We start from the raw sequence: 16,597 nt of genomic DNA on the forward strand, positions 1-16,597 counted from the left end.
CCATAATAACCTTGTAGGAGGACACCATGCCTGTTGTAGTGCTACATAAACCACAAGAATGTTGCATAGTTCTCCAGCCAGATTTGTCAGATGTTTTTTGCTTGCATAGCGATTATAAACATTTAACAAACAAAACCTGCCAAACAAAGAATGAGATCTAGTTGTATATTGTTTAAGGATGCTTTTGTTGGTCCTTTTTCAGGGTAAATACGTGGTGTGCTTTGATCCACTAGATGGCTCTTCCAATATAGACTGTTTAGCTTCGATAGGAACTATATTTGCTATCTACAAGAAGGTAAGCTGCCAAATCAAGGAAAAGACAAAAATGAATTAACATGTAACTGCTCAGGGAAGAACAGATCATTTTCCTGTATTAGCTCACTACTTCACTTTCACTTTCAAGAGAAGGAGACTGGTCTTGTGGTAGCAAGCACGACTTGTCCCCTTAGCTAAGCAGGATCTGTCCTGGTTACATATGAATGGGAAACTAGAAGTGTGAGCATTGTAAGATATGGTATGGAGCTGCTCTGAGAAAAGCAGAAGATTTCAACCAGGGGCGCAGCTAGGAGAGAGGGGGTCTGTGTTCATCCCTCTCTCTGGCAGCTCCCCAGAGTGATGGAGATAATGAAGAAAATAGGGAGGGGTGGAGCTGGAGGGCCCTCAGGAGCTGGGGGCCCATGTTCTTTGGACCCTTTCGCTCAGTTATAGTTACGCCCCTGATTTCAACAAGTTCCCTCCCTGGCTTCTCCAAGATAAGGCTGAGAGAGATTCCTGCCTGCAACCTCGGAGAAGCCACTGCCAGTCTGTAAAGACAATACTGAGCAGGGGTGGAACAACAATTGAGCGAATGGGTTCAAAGAACCCGGGTCACCCCCTCTCAGGGGCCACACCTTGCACCCCAGACACGCACCCATGTTTGATGTCAGATGTGAGGGGCGTGGCTAACCACTCCCTGTGTCTGACATCAGATGCTGATGCAGGGGGAGTGGCTAGGGGAGCCACGGCAGCAGGCTGAGCCCGAGCCACCACTGGCCTCCCTCCGCGCCTGATACTGAGCTAGATAAACCAATGGTTTGACTCAGTATATGGCAGCCTCCTATGTTCCTATGTTCCACTTCTAACAAAGCTTGACAGGTGGTTTAGTACACCTGCTGGTCAGTGTTCCCTCTAAGGCATGTGCTCACAAGTTTTTTGATGTCCACTCCGTTAATTTTAGATCCCACTTAGGTTGAATCAGGAAGACCCCATTCTGACTGCATGTGTGCACACACTGCCTTGATACTGCCACCAAGAACAAAACTCTTTCCACACAGAGATGAAAAAAATTAGAGGGAACATTTCTGCTGGTCACAAGTCTGGCCTTCCATCAGCTGAACCGCAGAGATTTCAATTCAGCTGAAGTTAACTGGTTGATACAAAATGCCACTGAAGCCAATGTAACAAGTGGGGTTCAGCAAACATTTTCCCCATTGTTTGGGAACTTAAATTATGACAATATTTAGCTGGATTGGGGCTAGGGTCTCTATATCAATACCAGTATCAGATAAATAAAAACTTAGACATTAATATTAAATTAAACATTGTATAATCTTTTATTAATAATGGCTGACGTCCAGACCAGTGTTGCATTAGTGCACTGAAGAAATGTGTGGAGCTGTGAGAGGACGAGGTTCTCCATGATGCTGCTAAATTGTCCAAGTGAGGATCCTGTAGAGAGAATGTGGGGGTGGAGTCAGAAAGGAAAAGGGAGGAGAAAATTGAGTTGCTTCTGAATAAACTCTTAGTTAAATCTACATAAGATTACTTTATGTTTATAAGGGAAGCAGCAATAAAACATTAGGCGAGGAGCTGCTAGTGAAATATCTTAGCTTACATACTGTGCAACAAGCCACACACCCAAGTAGGATGCAGGCTTACTGCTTGCATGGGACTCACCAGTTCATCACCACTGCTAGCACAGGCAGGGGAGGCTCTGTGTGAACGATGTGTGGTCAGAGGTGTACCCAGGTAATTTTGGAGCCTGGACCTAAAGGCCTTTGGAGCCCACCGCCCCACCCCCCACCCACCCCCGCCACTCCACAAGCATCATCCCCCTACACCATGGCACAAACAATATTTTTAATATATGGGTTCTTGAGGGCACAAACAGCAACTGAACTCACAAGAATGTAAGAACATAGAACTGCCATATTTATGCAAAGATGCATTAGCAGAAACATTTCAACATGCAACTTAACATATTCCCATCCCACATATTTCTTTGTCCATTCCCTCCTCTGTCTCTAAAGTACCCAGCGCAGGTCACAATCTCTTGGCCCCCCAGCACACCACTCAGGATGGACTAAAGAGGATTTAGGGCCCCCCAAGGGATGTGGAGGCCTTGGATTTTGGCTCCAAAGTCCAGGGGTAAGAGCACCTCTGTGTGTGGTGCATTAGAGCAGCTGTGCCTGACTGCCATTGGGAATGCTGGGAGTCAGGTGCAGCTACTTGATGCACTGCATTGTTCACATGGTGCCTCCCGCTGCCCTTACCACTGGCAGTGGTGGACTGGTGAGTCCCATGCAAGCTGCAAGCCTGCATCCCGCTTGGGTGTGTGGCTCACTGCACAGTATGTAAATCCTTCTCTGGGAAACATACAAGGTTGTGCAATGTGTTGAGCATCTGATCTGCGACCTGTTGTGCAACACATTGTGTGCTGGCTCCAAATTTCAGGGGCCATCTTGCTCTTCATGAACCTCCTCCTTCCTGGATTGGCCCTGAGAGAGTCACTTCACCACCACCACCACCACCACCACCACATCGAGGCTGTGGGCACAGAAGCCATCTCATAAATAATGTAATGTAATGTAATAATCTCAAGGATCAGCAGTGGGTCATTCTGAGGGCCCTGAGCTGCTTGTCAATTCCTGGAAACAGTCCTCTGATGGGAACTAATTAGATGATCTACCTATCGTGTGATTGGAGCCTGCGTGCTTGATTTTTTCAAAGCAGTTGCACAGGGTTCCAGTCAAAAGTGGTGCCACAGCATGGGGTGAGAGGAGCTTCTAATACATTGTCTCCCAACCGTTCCAGTTTGGATTGGGTCCCCCTGAGGCTGCTATTTGATCCAGGAAAAAGCTCTCATTGGTGCCAACAGGAGTTTTTCGAGTAGTCATAGGGGGCCCAGTTCAGTATCAGACCACGAGGAGACAAAAGAGTCTCCCTCCTCCACATGCCATGGATCATAATATAGTGGTTGCTATTTTCATTTCAAAGAACAAGCATGCCAACCCCACTCACTTATGGAAATCTGCCAAGGAAGCATATTGTCTAGTTTGGCCCTTTGGGAAGGTCCGTGTGTTCAATATGACCACCATATGGAGGCCATTTTAAGTCATTCTGCATGGCAGCTATTGCCATGTGGAACATTTGCAACAATTTTCTGCATGCCAGCCCATTTGTTTTTGGCTGTTTTCATTGGCATAGAAAATATTGCCCCAAATCTGGAATACGAACTGAGAGCCAGTAAGGTGTAGTGGTTCAATCTGCTGCTACAGAGATGAGCAGTGTGAAATCTGCTAATTAGCTATGGAAATATTCTGTGCCTCAAATGCAGGATGCCAAAATACCTTAAGGGTGCCACAGAGGTCAGTTATCTCACAATTCTGGTTCTCTGAAATAAAAATAAAATGAGCAATTCCATGGGTTAAGAAATCTCCAGTTAAAGGCATTAAAACATGAAACCATCCCTGCTAAACACAAGAGAGTTCTTAGTAGGAATGTGATGAGTAAGAATAAAAAGGCCTGTCTGACCTCTTGCACCCATGCCTTAGTCATGTTGCATTTGGATTACTGCAGTGCACTCTACATGGGGCTGCCCTTGAAAAGTATTCTGAAACTTCGGATGGTGCAGGATACGGCAGCCAGAGTATCTGGAGTTGCCCACAGTGCTCATATTACACCAATCTGAAGATATTGCTTTGGCCACCAACCCATTTCCAGGTGCAAGTCAAGGTGCTGGTTATTACAACACCTTTACAGTCCTAAATCTATCTATCTATCTATCTATCATATGTTTATACTGCCTGATATGTACATCTCTAGGCAGTGTACAAAGATTAATATAATATAAAAAGTCACTGATCAAAATCTATGAAACACAATAAAAACAATCACATAAAACCGTTGTTAAAACATATTATTAAAATTAATTCTAATTAAAAGCCTGTGAAAACTGTGAGTCTTGAGGGTCTTCTTGAAAACAAACGGAGGAGATGTTTCAGCGGGGAGCATCTTCCAAAGCCCTGGGGCAGCCACAGAGAAAGCCCGGTTCCAGGTTGCCACCAGGCAAGCCAGCAGCAACTGTAACCAGACCTCTCCAGAAGATTGTAACAGGCAGCAGGCTTCATGACAAAGAAGGCGCTCTCTTAAAAATGCCAAAGAAGAGTGCCAAAGAAGGCACTTTCTAAATGACTTAGACCCAGGTATATTAAGGATCACGTGCCCCCAGCTGAATCTACTACCTGACTGGGTCAGCCAGGAGGACACACCACCACATGCTGACACCTGCTGAAGCTTGTTTGTTGAGCATGTCGCAAGGCAGTGCTTTCTCTGTGGTTGCTCCCAGACTGTGAAACTCACTCTCAGATATGATCTGCATGGCTCCCTCATTCCAATCTTTCAGAAGAGAGTGAAGACTGCCCTTTGGTCAATGAGTAGTTCCTCTCAGTTTCCCTGCTGGTTGCAGCTGTTTGTTTATTTCCAGTGTATCTTATTGGCATAGAAAATATTGCCAATAAGATACACTTATTGATACACTAAAAAGGGAATTTTAGGATTGTTTTATTTGCTGTTTTTTAATTTGTTCCTAGGATGAAGAGCAATATACAAATAGCAATACAAAGCTATTATTTATTTATTTATTCTTTATCTATTGGGGACATTAATCACATGAAAGAATTTGCATTTAAGTACTGATTTCTAAGATTGGTAATGATTTCTAAGACTGGAGCCTGAAAAATATTTTTAGAACCATCATACAAAATTATCTTTCTTGAGACAAACTCAGTTGCATGCTCACACTCTTTAGTGAATCAATACTGAGGAAATGCAATAGTCTGTGAAACTCTTTTTCAAAAGCAGTAAAAGATTCATGTTCCTTCTGGTACTCCTGGGGGAACTACCTTAGACTATCGAATCAATAATTGATTTGAGATGAGTCTTTTGATGGATAATTTTCAAGACTTCATAACTGGCATGAGGCTAGCAAGTGTATGCATGAGATTTGCAAAAAAAAAAAAGGGGGGGGGGGAAGCAAGCAGTATTTCCTTATTTTACCCAACAAGCACAGAAATACAAATATACAGTTTTTCACAGTTAATGCACTATAGTTGAATTCCCGCACATTTTCTGAGATGGAAAAATCACCACAAGGTGACTATTCATCATATACAGTAGAAAATGGACTTGTGTAAGGGCATCCATGCTGTAAGATGGCTAGTTATTACATCCTGAAAAATGCCAGAATAATTAGCAGTGTTCATGTCCTTGAACAAAACTTTTACTGTGTTGGAAATCATGCATGTACATGACCACTTTATAATGCTGATTTTTCCATCTTAAAAAATGTTTGTGTGAATTGGTTTCCAGTGTTAATCTTAAAGTACTAAGTGATTTACTGCAGTTCTAGAAACTGAAATACTGTTGGATGTGCTCCTGCTATTGTATGGTTCCAGGTGCAGTTTGGTGTTAAATCATAGCTGGAGATTGTCTTACAAAAATGCCTTCAAGCTCTTTCACAGTAGTACATACCAGGTATATGTGCAAAAATTATTAAAGGTTCTGTTACAAGAAGAAGGGAGGTGGCAGCTTTTCCATTACTGAGAGAGGTTCCAATCTGCATCTGGAGTTCCATTTTTTCCACACAGATGTGATATAATAACAAAATACTTGAGGTATGGGTGCTATAATAATGGATGCTTTCCCTTAGACAACAGAAGATGAGCCTTCTGAAAAAGATGCCTTGCAGCCTGGACGCAACATCGTCGCAGCAGGCTATGCTTTGTATGGCAGTGCTACACTGGTGGCCCTTTCCACAGGACAAGGAGTGGATTGCTTCATGCTGGATCCGGTACTGCACAAATAGTAATTATTAATTCCATCTTCTGTTGCCTTTTAACATTGCTGAAGCAAAACAGGGAGGCACTTTTCATGAAAATGTGCGATGTGTTTTGCCTTTCAGCAATAGGGAAGAAAATATTTGGAGTAACAACAATTCTGAGCAATAGCAATGCTTTCTCAACTTGCTCTGAACTGGTTGTGTGAGATCTTCATGTCATGATGTCATCATCCTAGGTTCATAATTCCTGATTAGCTATGACTATGTAGCAAGCATGGAGACGTTTGGGGGAAAATGTCATTGAAGCAAATTGAGGCTTCAATCTGACGATGAAAAGTAGAGGGAAAGATGAATGTAGTGTTGAAGAATATTTTGGGGCTCAATAAAGCCCTATATTCACAGCACAAATGGTCACTTGAAATTTTGGCATAGATTACATTTTAAATAATATTTGCAGTATTAGTGAATAAAGGTAAAGTGTGCTGTCGAGTTGGTGTTGACTCCTGGCGACCACGGAGCCCTGTGATTCTCTGTGGTAGAAAACAGGAGGGGTTTACCATTGCCATCTCCCACGCAGGATGAGATGATGCCTTTCAGCTTCTTCCTATATCACTGCTGCCCGATATAGGTGTTTCCCATAGTCTGGGAAACATACCAGCGGGGATTCGAACCGGCAACCTCTGGCTTGCTAATCAAGTCATTTCCCCGCTGTGCCATTAGGTGGCTATACTCTCCTGTTTATTACCATTCTGCTAGAGTCAAAGGGATATAATTTGCCCTCTGATCACATCCTGTTTGAGCTCTTTCTTCCATATAGCGTCCTGCTCATAGTGGACATGATTTTGTGACCTTAACTTGTATGATAAAGGATACGTCTGTCTAGCAGCTTCCTACAGTTTTATCTTGGGGTCTATGCACTAAACCAGCCACTCAAGTGTTACAAAAAAGCAAAACAAGAAGAGGTGATTTGCCACCTACATCAAGGCCATTAATCCTGTACAGACTGCAAGACCCATGTTTATCCTATAATCGCTTTTGCAATGTGGATTGTAATGTAGTCTGAAGACTCCAGGGCAAGTAGAGTGTAAATTCTGGATTCCAAAGCATTTGGATGCATATTCAGTTTCTTCAAAATATCCATGAGGATGCCTATTAAGAAGTGGATGGTGTCAGCAATAGCCTTATCCATCTACACCTAGAAGTAATGATCACCTGTTTTTATCAGGGATAAGTTAATAACTGAGGAAAGGTGGCACAGTAGAGAGTGCACTGCCCTATGCATATAGCACCACCATTTATGGAAAGGCTTTGGTTGCTGGCTTTTGTGCATGAGAAAGAGGAGGTCAGAATGTGCATGTACAGGGATGGAATCCTAATTCAGCCATGACCTACCTTGCTACATAAGACATGGCAGACTTTTTCATATTCATTTATTGTACACATATTTCCCCTTGTTTGTACTCTTTTTGTACAGATATTACGTTTCAAGAAATGGATAAGAAAGCTATCAACCTAACATAGATTGGTCTTTCCAGATGGAAGACAAAGCTATGTTAGGCTGAAAGCTTACTGATAGTTAAGGATGATTGGCTGATGAGCACTAATAACAGGAGATTTTCTCCTGATTGCTGAGAATCTCTCTTTGGAATCTAACACCTACCAGAATTTGGTGACATTTTCCAGTTAGTGAGAGGCAAGTTTGGAACCAGTTTTGTAGTCTAAATGGGAAAGTGGAAAATCAGAGACAGAGGGATTAAAACCTGTAAATTGGGTTGAAAGGATAAACCTTGATGGGTAGGGATTCTCTCTGGGAATCTGAGGAAGAGCTGGTGGATTTGTGCTGTTATAGACATGTCTGTTTACTTATGTTTTGCTTGTTTAAATAAAAGAAATATTATACCATAACTCTCTAACCCTCTCATCCAAAGGAAATTAGATCTTATAAAATTTCCTCTGGACTCTTTATCACTTGGAGAAATGGGGAGTACCTGAACCAATAAATATGAATATGCCTCAGAAAGTCAAGAAGGTGACCTTGCAACATTTATTAATTGTGACATATTTTAACGATTCTGTAGGCTCTTGGTGAATTCATTTTGGTGGAAAAAGATGTGAAAATCAAGAAACGAGGGAAAATCTACAGCCTTAATGAGGGCTATGCCAAGTACTTTGATCCTGCAGTAACAGAGTATTTACAGAAGAAGAAATTTCCTGAGGTAATACATCTTTTTGAGGTCACTTTATCGTAGACATTTATGCCATTTGTTAAATAGCCAATCTCATCACCATTGTATATTTTGTATACATTCATTTTAGCATCCAGTGCCTTGGAAATCCTATACCCTGATTTTTATTACAATCAGATTCATTAATTCTAGGCAATGCAGTCCTATTTAGTAGGAAAGTAGTTACACAGTGGAATACTCCAAGTCCACCAAGGGATATGGATGAAATGCGATTCAGAATCCATATGGTGCCACATCCCTTTAAAATGGGGGGGACTCCACATCCCCTTTAATACGGAGGAGAGCAGGTCCATACCTCCTCCTCTGGCACTCGCTGCTATTTCCTTAAGCAGAACCTTTTCCCCAGTTATCAGCACACGCCAGTGGTGCTCACCCCCAGCTGCCCCTGCTGCGCAACACCAGCACACACATGGCCTCTTCACAAGTGGTGGCAATTTGCATGGTCAGAGCCGTACTTAAAGAAATGGCAGTGTGCACCGGAGGAGCAGGTATGGACCTGCTCTTCTCCTCATTAAAGGGGATGTGGAATCCCCCTGTTTTAAAGGCATGCGTAGCAATTCGAATTCCAAATCATGATTCATGCACATCCCTATAAAATATATTCCAAAACACTGATATAAAAGTTTTTTCCCATTGAAGACTAGCTATTGGAGTGGTGCACAATACAAAATTAATGTGCAATAGCATTCTAAGCAATATTAATAAAATCTTATTGATGTGTAAAATACAGAGGCTGGCATACAGACTAGTGCTGTGCAGGTGCAGCAGTGCTGATTTCCACATTAACATTGTGATGTCATGCAAGTGGGAGAAGTGGCAATTTTCAACAATCTCCCCTTCCCTCTGAAGCCCATGATGTGTCACAAATGTACGTTCCCAAGGCCTCGGTTCTTTAGCGATAGTAATGTGGATAGTAATGTGACTGCTTCTATCTGACAGCACCTATTGAGTGTCTCCCTGTCATGCAACTGTTTATTTATTAATCATATTTTTATACTACCTGATATGTACATCTCTAGGCAGTGTACAAAATTTAAAACAATATTAAAAGGTAAACACAGATTAAAAGTCCACAAAATATAATAAAACAATCTCATAAAACAAGTTATTAAAACAAGTTATTAAAATGAATTCCAGTTACAAGCCTGGGAGAACAGGTACATCTTGAGGTTCTTCCTAAAAGCAATCAGAGAGGGAGATGCTCTTATTTCAACAAAAAGCATTTTCCAGCCACAGAGAAAGTCTGGTTCCAAGTCACCACCAAACGAGTCAGCAGCAACCGTAACCGGACCTCTCCAGAAGATGGTAATAGGCGGCAGGGTTACCATCTGGAATTTATCAGAGAGGTAGGAATGGAACCACTGTAAACACAGTGCCACCCAATCCCACCTCCCTCAGGTGGTCCAGAAGGATACCATGATCATTGAAACCCGCCAAGATATCCAAAAGGATCAGCAGAGTCACACTCCCTCTGTCGATAGCCAACTGGAGATCATCCATCAGGCCAACCAAGGCAATCGCTACCCCACAACCCACATAAAAGCTGGTTTGAAATGGGTCTCAATAATCTGCCTCATCCAAAACTACCTGGAGCTGAGAGGCCACCACCCACTCAATCACCTTACCCAACCATGGAAGATTAGAAACAGGCCTATAATTAGCTAGCTCTGAGGGATCCAATGCAGGTTTCTTCAAATAAGGTCTAATAAGCAAGCACCTTAAGGGAAGGAGACATCCTGCCCTCCCTCAGAGAAGCATTTATAATATTTACCAGTCTCTCTATGATAATATTATTACTAGATGGGATATGCCAAGGTGGGCAAAGGTCAAGAGAACAGGATGCTGGACGCACAGACTGAAGCAATTTGTCCACTTCCTCAGGAGTCACAAACTGAGTGATCCAATCTAATCCTATAAGAGGAGTTGCTAGATACCTCCACAATAGAATCTACAATAACTGTGGAATCTAGCTCAGCCTGGATTAAAATGAATTCATTTTAGTGGTTGGCAATGACTGGCTAATGAAGCACAAGTATAAGTAGGGTGGGCAGGCACTCATCAGCACTTCTCGCATAACTCCCCCTATCCTGTGCTTGCGTTGTTGTACTAGTGGGTTGAGAGTCTGGTCCAGAGTGCTGCCTGTGCTCCGTAAGCACATAGTCTGATCAGAGACACATCACTGACCTTCTGCAAAGCATTTCTGATCTAAGTGCTTGCAGAGCACAGGGAGTGTTTGTGTAAGTAGGGTGTGCCCACACACCCTACTTACACTTGTGCTTCATTGGCCAGCCAGTGACTCAAAGAGATTGCCAATTGAAGGTGGCCTAGCTTTTCTTGAGCTGGGAAGGAATGGTGTAGCAGGCCACATGCAACTTTCATGCCACTTAAAACAAACAGCACTCAGCCTGTGCAGGGACACTCTTGGCAAGGCCAGATTGGAATGCAAATGGGAGTGCCCCTGGGCAGATTTGTTGGAGGCTAGATTTTTCCCATTCTAAGCTACAGATCCCTTTCATTCCCAGACCATCTCACAGCTGCTGACAGTGTCCCAGAGACTGATGCTAACCTAAGCCACAAGATGGTAGAGGTTTTGGAAGGGGTAGGAGAAAATGGCAAAGAACCTAGATGGCTCGGCCCAGCCCCTAATAGCCGTCTGAGATTGCTGTTATATAGCATATGACAATATACCATCACCCAAATCCAGATCGTGCAAGGACCTGAAATAACCACAATCTAAAAACAGAATTTCACAAAGCTTCCAGTTACGACTATGCAGCATTATTTAGTGCCATATCAACAATGTGCTGGGTGCTCTAAGAAAACTGAAGTGATGTTTAATTTATGTTGCATCAAAAATAACCCAGGATCTCCAGTAGCAAATAGCATTGCAGTAGCTTCCAGTTCAGTACTGAAACAATAACTTCCTGCTCTTTCATCTGTATTTTCTTTGGAAAGCTCTAAGTCAAGTACTGACATCATCTGATTCAGTTTATGCACTAATCTAATAAGGTGGTACTAGAAGTCAAAGATGTTCGCCACAACATGCAGTCAGGACGAGGTCATGCCAAGAGTGTGCCCACTCTGACGCCACTGGATCACATCCCGATGTGCTGTCAGAGTCAGTCTTAATCACATGAAGCGGGGCTTTCATCTGAATTGCTCCTCTCCACACACTCTAAATCCTTGTTTTGGAACGTATGAGGAGGGGCAATTCAGATTAATGCCCCCTTATGTGATCAGATTAAGGGACACCCCAACAGTGTATTGGGACATCCTTCTGTGACATCAGGATAGATACACTCTCAGCATGTCTTATCCCACCCTATGAGAAGATTTGGAAAGGAAAGAGGTAGGTAATGTAGAGTGGAATAAATGGTAGATCTAGCCTTCCGTCTGGCCAGTTTGGGTGGTGCTTGTCCAAACTGGCCCAAAGACTTCTAACAAGCCAGTTATATTGATTAATTGTAATAAGAAAAATGGCTGACAAAGTGCACAATGTGAGTATGCCTGCCATTCTTCTTTTCATAATTAATGAATTGGAAATAGAGGCTGTCCATTGTACAGCTGCAAATAGTTGCATTACGTTTGTGCAATTCCATTTGTGCAATGCCATACATTTGTGAAAGAGCACTCTTGCATGGCTGAGCACACATTTCCTTAAAACACACACAGAGTGTTGCTCAGAACGTCATTGCTTTTCAACAAAAGGTTCACAAAGTGGTTTACATAGCAAAAGGAGTGAGGGGGCGGGGCTACTATTCTGGGTTGAATAGCGACTATTTCTCTCTTGCTAAGTACAGTAGAAGAGAGTCACCACGTCCAAAGGTGCCTCTTTGCCCAGTTAGCAGGGGTTTATAATGGGTATTGTTCTCTTTTAGGTTTGCCACTTGGTACAGCTTAATCCTGAAAATAGTTACTTGGATGTAAGTTCAACTGAGCAGCATCCAGACCAAGTTACTCAGTGCTACTACTAAGCTAACCCCTGATAACTAGGCAAAGAGGTGCCTTTTTAACATGGTGATTCTCTTTATTTAGCAGAGGGAGAGTGACAGGCCCTATCCATCCACAGCAAAGAATCCCTCCAGTGATTGTTGCTGGTGTCTGTCTTACGGTTTCTTTTCAGACTGTGAGCCCGTTGGGGACAGGGATCCATCTTAATTAATTAATTAATTAATTCTCTATATAAACTGCTTTGGGAACTTTTGTTGAAAAGTGGTATATAAATTGTTGTTGTTGTGCTACTAAGGAGTTACTATATGGGACTACTTGATTTCAGTATGACTACTCAAGAGTAAGTTAGTCTGGCTGCTGCTCACTGTGTTCAATAGGACTTACCCTCAGTTAAATGTGCATAGGATTACAGCCTTAGGGATGGATCCAAGGGAACATCTACAGAAGGAAAACAGCCACTGAACTCTTCTGCAAATGCTTGCACAAGAGTTCAGGCAGAAAAACCTATAAATGTTCTTTAGTTATTTCAGTGATTTTCATGAATTTTCAAGCAGCAAAAAAGACTTCAATGTGAGAGCCATTTCCCACTATGCTGTGCTTCTCTCAGTGCTGGGAGGGCCCTTTAAGGGAGATGGAACCTTCTCTTAAGAGCTCTAGGAGAAAAGGAGTGGGATGGGCCATACCAGGGATTCTCAGCGTTGGGTCTTCAGATGTTATTGGACTTCAGCTCCCATAATCCCCAGCCCCAGTGACCTTTGGTTTGTGCTATAATGCGCTACAGTCATTTATGTCATTTATCTGAAACAGAAATTAGTTGGGTTTTTTGGAAGGCCGAACTCAGCTTTTTTCAGAAAGTAAGCAAATGAAAAACAGGAAACAAATTTCTTTTTAAAGTAATCTGGGCACATTTGCACAGATCAGAACATGACTAGAAATGCCTGACCTTGAAAATGAAGTTGCTTGTGTAGTTAGTAATAGCAAAAAGTCCAAAATGGAAACAAGGACGTTATTTCACTAGATCTTACCCGCCTACATTTCAAAGACACAAACATCAGCCTCCGACCGACTTTACTTCACCTCTGTTCTGCAAGTTGTTCCTGTTAATATCTGTACAACTAATACTGTTGATATCCTATGAGTCAATAAAACCAGCAGGTGAGCACATCCTGAACAAACCTGTTCATGATGATGTTGTTTAAAACTTAAGTAACTCTGAGCTACATTTGGAAGCATTAATCAACTGAAATGTTACAACGCAAAGACATGTAGGAAGCCAATGGGATTACTACCTTTCCTTTCTTGAAAAAGGCCTTTGTGTATTTGACAACCACATAGCAAGTAGAAATTTAACATGCACCTCTCTCCCCAACATTGCCTTGCCATGTTACTCTTAAAGGAACAGAGTCCCTCTCAAGAAACAAGGCAGCACTCCTACTTGCCCTGAAATCATCATTATCAATGCAGTAATTGCAAAGTTTGCTGTTGACATTGATCAGACGCTAGTTTTTTAAACTCAACTTTAAATGGCTGGCTGCTTTTTCTTGTCATAAGAGTTTTCTCCTTTATACCAGCTGTAAAAAGATTTCCACTGGGTGCCAGGGAGGCTATTACATGAAATGAAACTTTATCAGATTCCGTTGTAAACTCAGACATCTCAACCAGCCTAAAGCCTTTTGTAGCAGCTGGCTGAAGCCATGTTGAGGCACAGTTGTGGCACAGAAGACTGGTTTGTTTCTAAGAAGTAAGGGAAATGAAATGTACAGTTATGCTGCTCATGGATTGTTTCTCTTGAGTTATGTGGTTAGCTCTTCCTCCTTAGAATGCAGGTGCAGAATAACAGAGCATAAATGATCATAATGAAGAAAACACATGGAATATCTGGCAAGAGAAATCTACAGGATTGCCATGTTGAGAAGGAATTAAACCCTTTTAGTTTTAAACATGAGAACGTCAAAATAGATGGAAGCTACAATTCCAGACTCCATTCCACAAAATGTGGGTATGCAGAGCTAGAATCTGGATTGGCATGTGTGAACAGTTGCCAAGGGTCCAGGGCCATCAGAAACTCACTGCTGATTCCTGAAGCACCCAGGCCACAACTGACCTTTGTACATTGTCCACAGTAGTGTGACTTTTTTGACCATCATTTCTTGACAACTCCATCCAAGGAGTTGTCCTCCAAAAACCCCTGCATCATTGAGGGTAGGAGGAGATGAGAAGGGCAGTAGGGGATGATGACAGAATGGCCCTCTTAGCCAAAGAGACTCTTACACCATCTCTTTCAGGGAACCTCTCCATCAGTAAATGGAAGCTTCCCCCAAAGGCTCTTGTGATTATAACATCTGAAAGGGAAACTAATGAGATGTTAATCTGCTGCTGTAAATGTTGTTTGGCATATGACAAGTGATAAAAGGATAAGTTATCAGTGGGAGTTCTTAAGGGCAATAGGCAAGTACTGGTCAGCCAGATTAAAGTAAAAGCATCTTTGCAATTTTCCTATCTCTTTTTCCATCTCTCTGCATTTTTAATGTAGTCCAAACTACAGGGAACATGTAGCTTCTGCTGATCCACATCTCTCTAGTAATGTTTGGTTTAAAAAGTTGTGTGATTGTGACATGACAACATTTTGTTCAGAGTTGGTGAAAAAAGCAAAATGAATGGTCAAAGTACTGTGAGTGATTTCCCATAGTTTGTGGTTCAAAGTTGTCATGTAGAACTGTGCTTGGGAGTAAGCCATATTGGACTCATTAGGACTTACTTCTGAGGAAACATGCATCAGATTGGACTGCAAAGATAGTACTTACCAAAAATAGAATTAAACCTACAACAAGCATATGCACTAGGAACTCACTAGAATGTGGACGATGTGACACCAGCATGTTCAAAGTTTCCCTGTCACCACCAGCATTCAGTGAAATGGAGAAGGGGCAGGAAAAGTCTGAGCCCAAGGCCTGGATTTCAATCTATGTTTATTTTAGGGAATTTGGTCTCTTGGTATGTCACAACTGATTGTGGCTTGTTTCTAGCCTAAATCAAAAGGGTACAATTCACTGGAAGGTGGGTGGGAGTCAGGGAGCGTGTGCCCCTGAGGCTCAGGTTTGTCATGCAGAGCCAAGCTTTAATCTTGGTTCCATGTGATTTTTTGAAGCAGCCCAGTGACAAATACAATGTGAAGCAAGGGTCTAGCAGAGTTGTGCTTCTGAATGGCAGAACATCAGGAGGACCTCCCAAAGGCAACATTATCTCAGTAGCTTAGGAACCATTGTCATATTAATTTTACTTGCTGCCAAATGGACATAGCAGCCCTTCTGAGTATTTATATTGCTGGAGATACAGACTAGATCACACTGGCTGTTTTTCAGTCCAGGTTTTGCATCTTAACACGGAAGTGAACAAATGTTGTCCAATCCCTCTGTCTCCTTTGTTTTATAGGATGGTAGTTCTCCATATGGAGCCAGATATGTAGGTTCCATGGTGGCTGATGTTCACCGTACTCTGGTGTATGGTGGGATCTTTTTGTATCCAGCTAACCAGAAGAGTCCAAAAGGAAAGGTAACTTTTTCTCACCCTAAACTATATATAATGTATTATGTTCTACAGAATGACATATGTACATAACTGGATAAATGTAGTAAAAATAAATAGAGCTGCACAGAGTCCCAGTGGAGATAATTTTGCAATATCAAAAGGACATTGGAGTCAAAACTGATTGCTGTTCAGGATCACCATTATGTGAGTCTTTTCAAATTTGTCTAAAACAGAGTTACACAACTTCACCCCTCCTGCAAATTTTGGACTACAAGTCCCATCATCCCTGGCCATTGTGGCTGGAAATGATGGGAGTTGTAGTCTAAAAACCACTGGCGGGGGGGCAAAGTTGTCCAGGTCTGCTCTGGTCTAGAATGATGGAGTATTTCAGTAATAAAACACGATTGGTGAGAAAGGGATACAGGGTCAGCAGGGAGGAAGCCTTAAAAAGCTTAAAAAGCTGATCTGTTCCAATTTGTTGGGTGGGGGAATCGCCCACCCAATTGCCAGCTGCTGCCAGTAGCTTGGAGGATCAGGGTGCCATGTGAGCCCAGTGCATTTGAGGGGTCCCCCTTCCCCTCCCCAAAAGCTGGCTGGGAGCCCCGCAGTCTGTCAGCCCAGGCTGCAAGCAGCTGTGGCTGGCAGATGATCAGTAAAACAGGGTTAAGAGAGCACTCACTCTCATAACCTCATTTAAGAGGTTCCAGAGGCGGGTTTGCTGCCAAGGCACCACTAGGAATGGACATGATCCTGGCACAGTTCTCATGCACAGGTT

General features: G+C 42.6%; 1 protein-coding gene across 1 annotated transcript in view; it reads left to right on the forward strand.

Moving 5' to 3' along the window:
* Positions 1–16,597, forward strand: part of LOC128348001 (fructose-1,6-bisphosphatase isozyme 2) — a 30,371-nt gene that overhangs the window by 6,036 nt on the left and 7,738 nt on the right. Inside the window, exons 3-6 of the mRNA XM_053303460.1 lie at positions 203–295; positions 5,969–6,109; positions 8,176–8,313; positions 15,727–15,846. Of these exons, the coding sequence (XP_053159435.1) occupies positions 203–295; positions 5,969–6,109; positions 8,176–8,313; positions 15,727–15,846 (492 nt within the window). The remainder of the gene's footprint in view (positions 1–202; positions 296–5,968; positions 6,110–8,175; positions 8,314–15,726; positions 15,847–16,597) is intronic.

The sequence above is a fragment of the Hemicordylus capensis genome, chromosome 2, assembly GCF_027244095.1.
Source record: "Hemicordylus capensis ecotype Gifberg chromosome 2, rHemCap1.1.pri, whole genome shotgun sequence".
Taxonomy (NCBI): Eukaryota; Metazoa; Chordata; class Lepidosauria; order Squamata; family Cordylidae; genus Hemicordylus; species Hemicordylus capensis.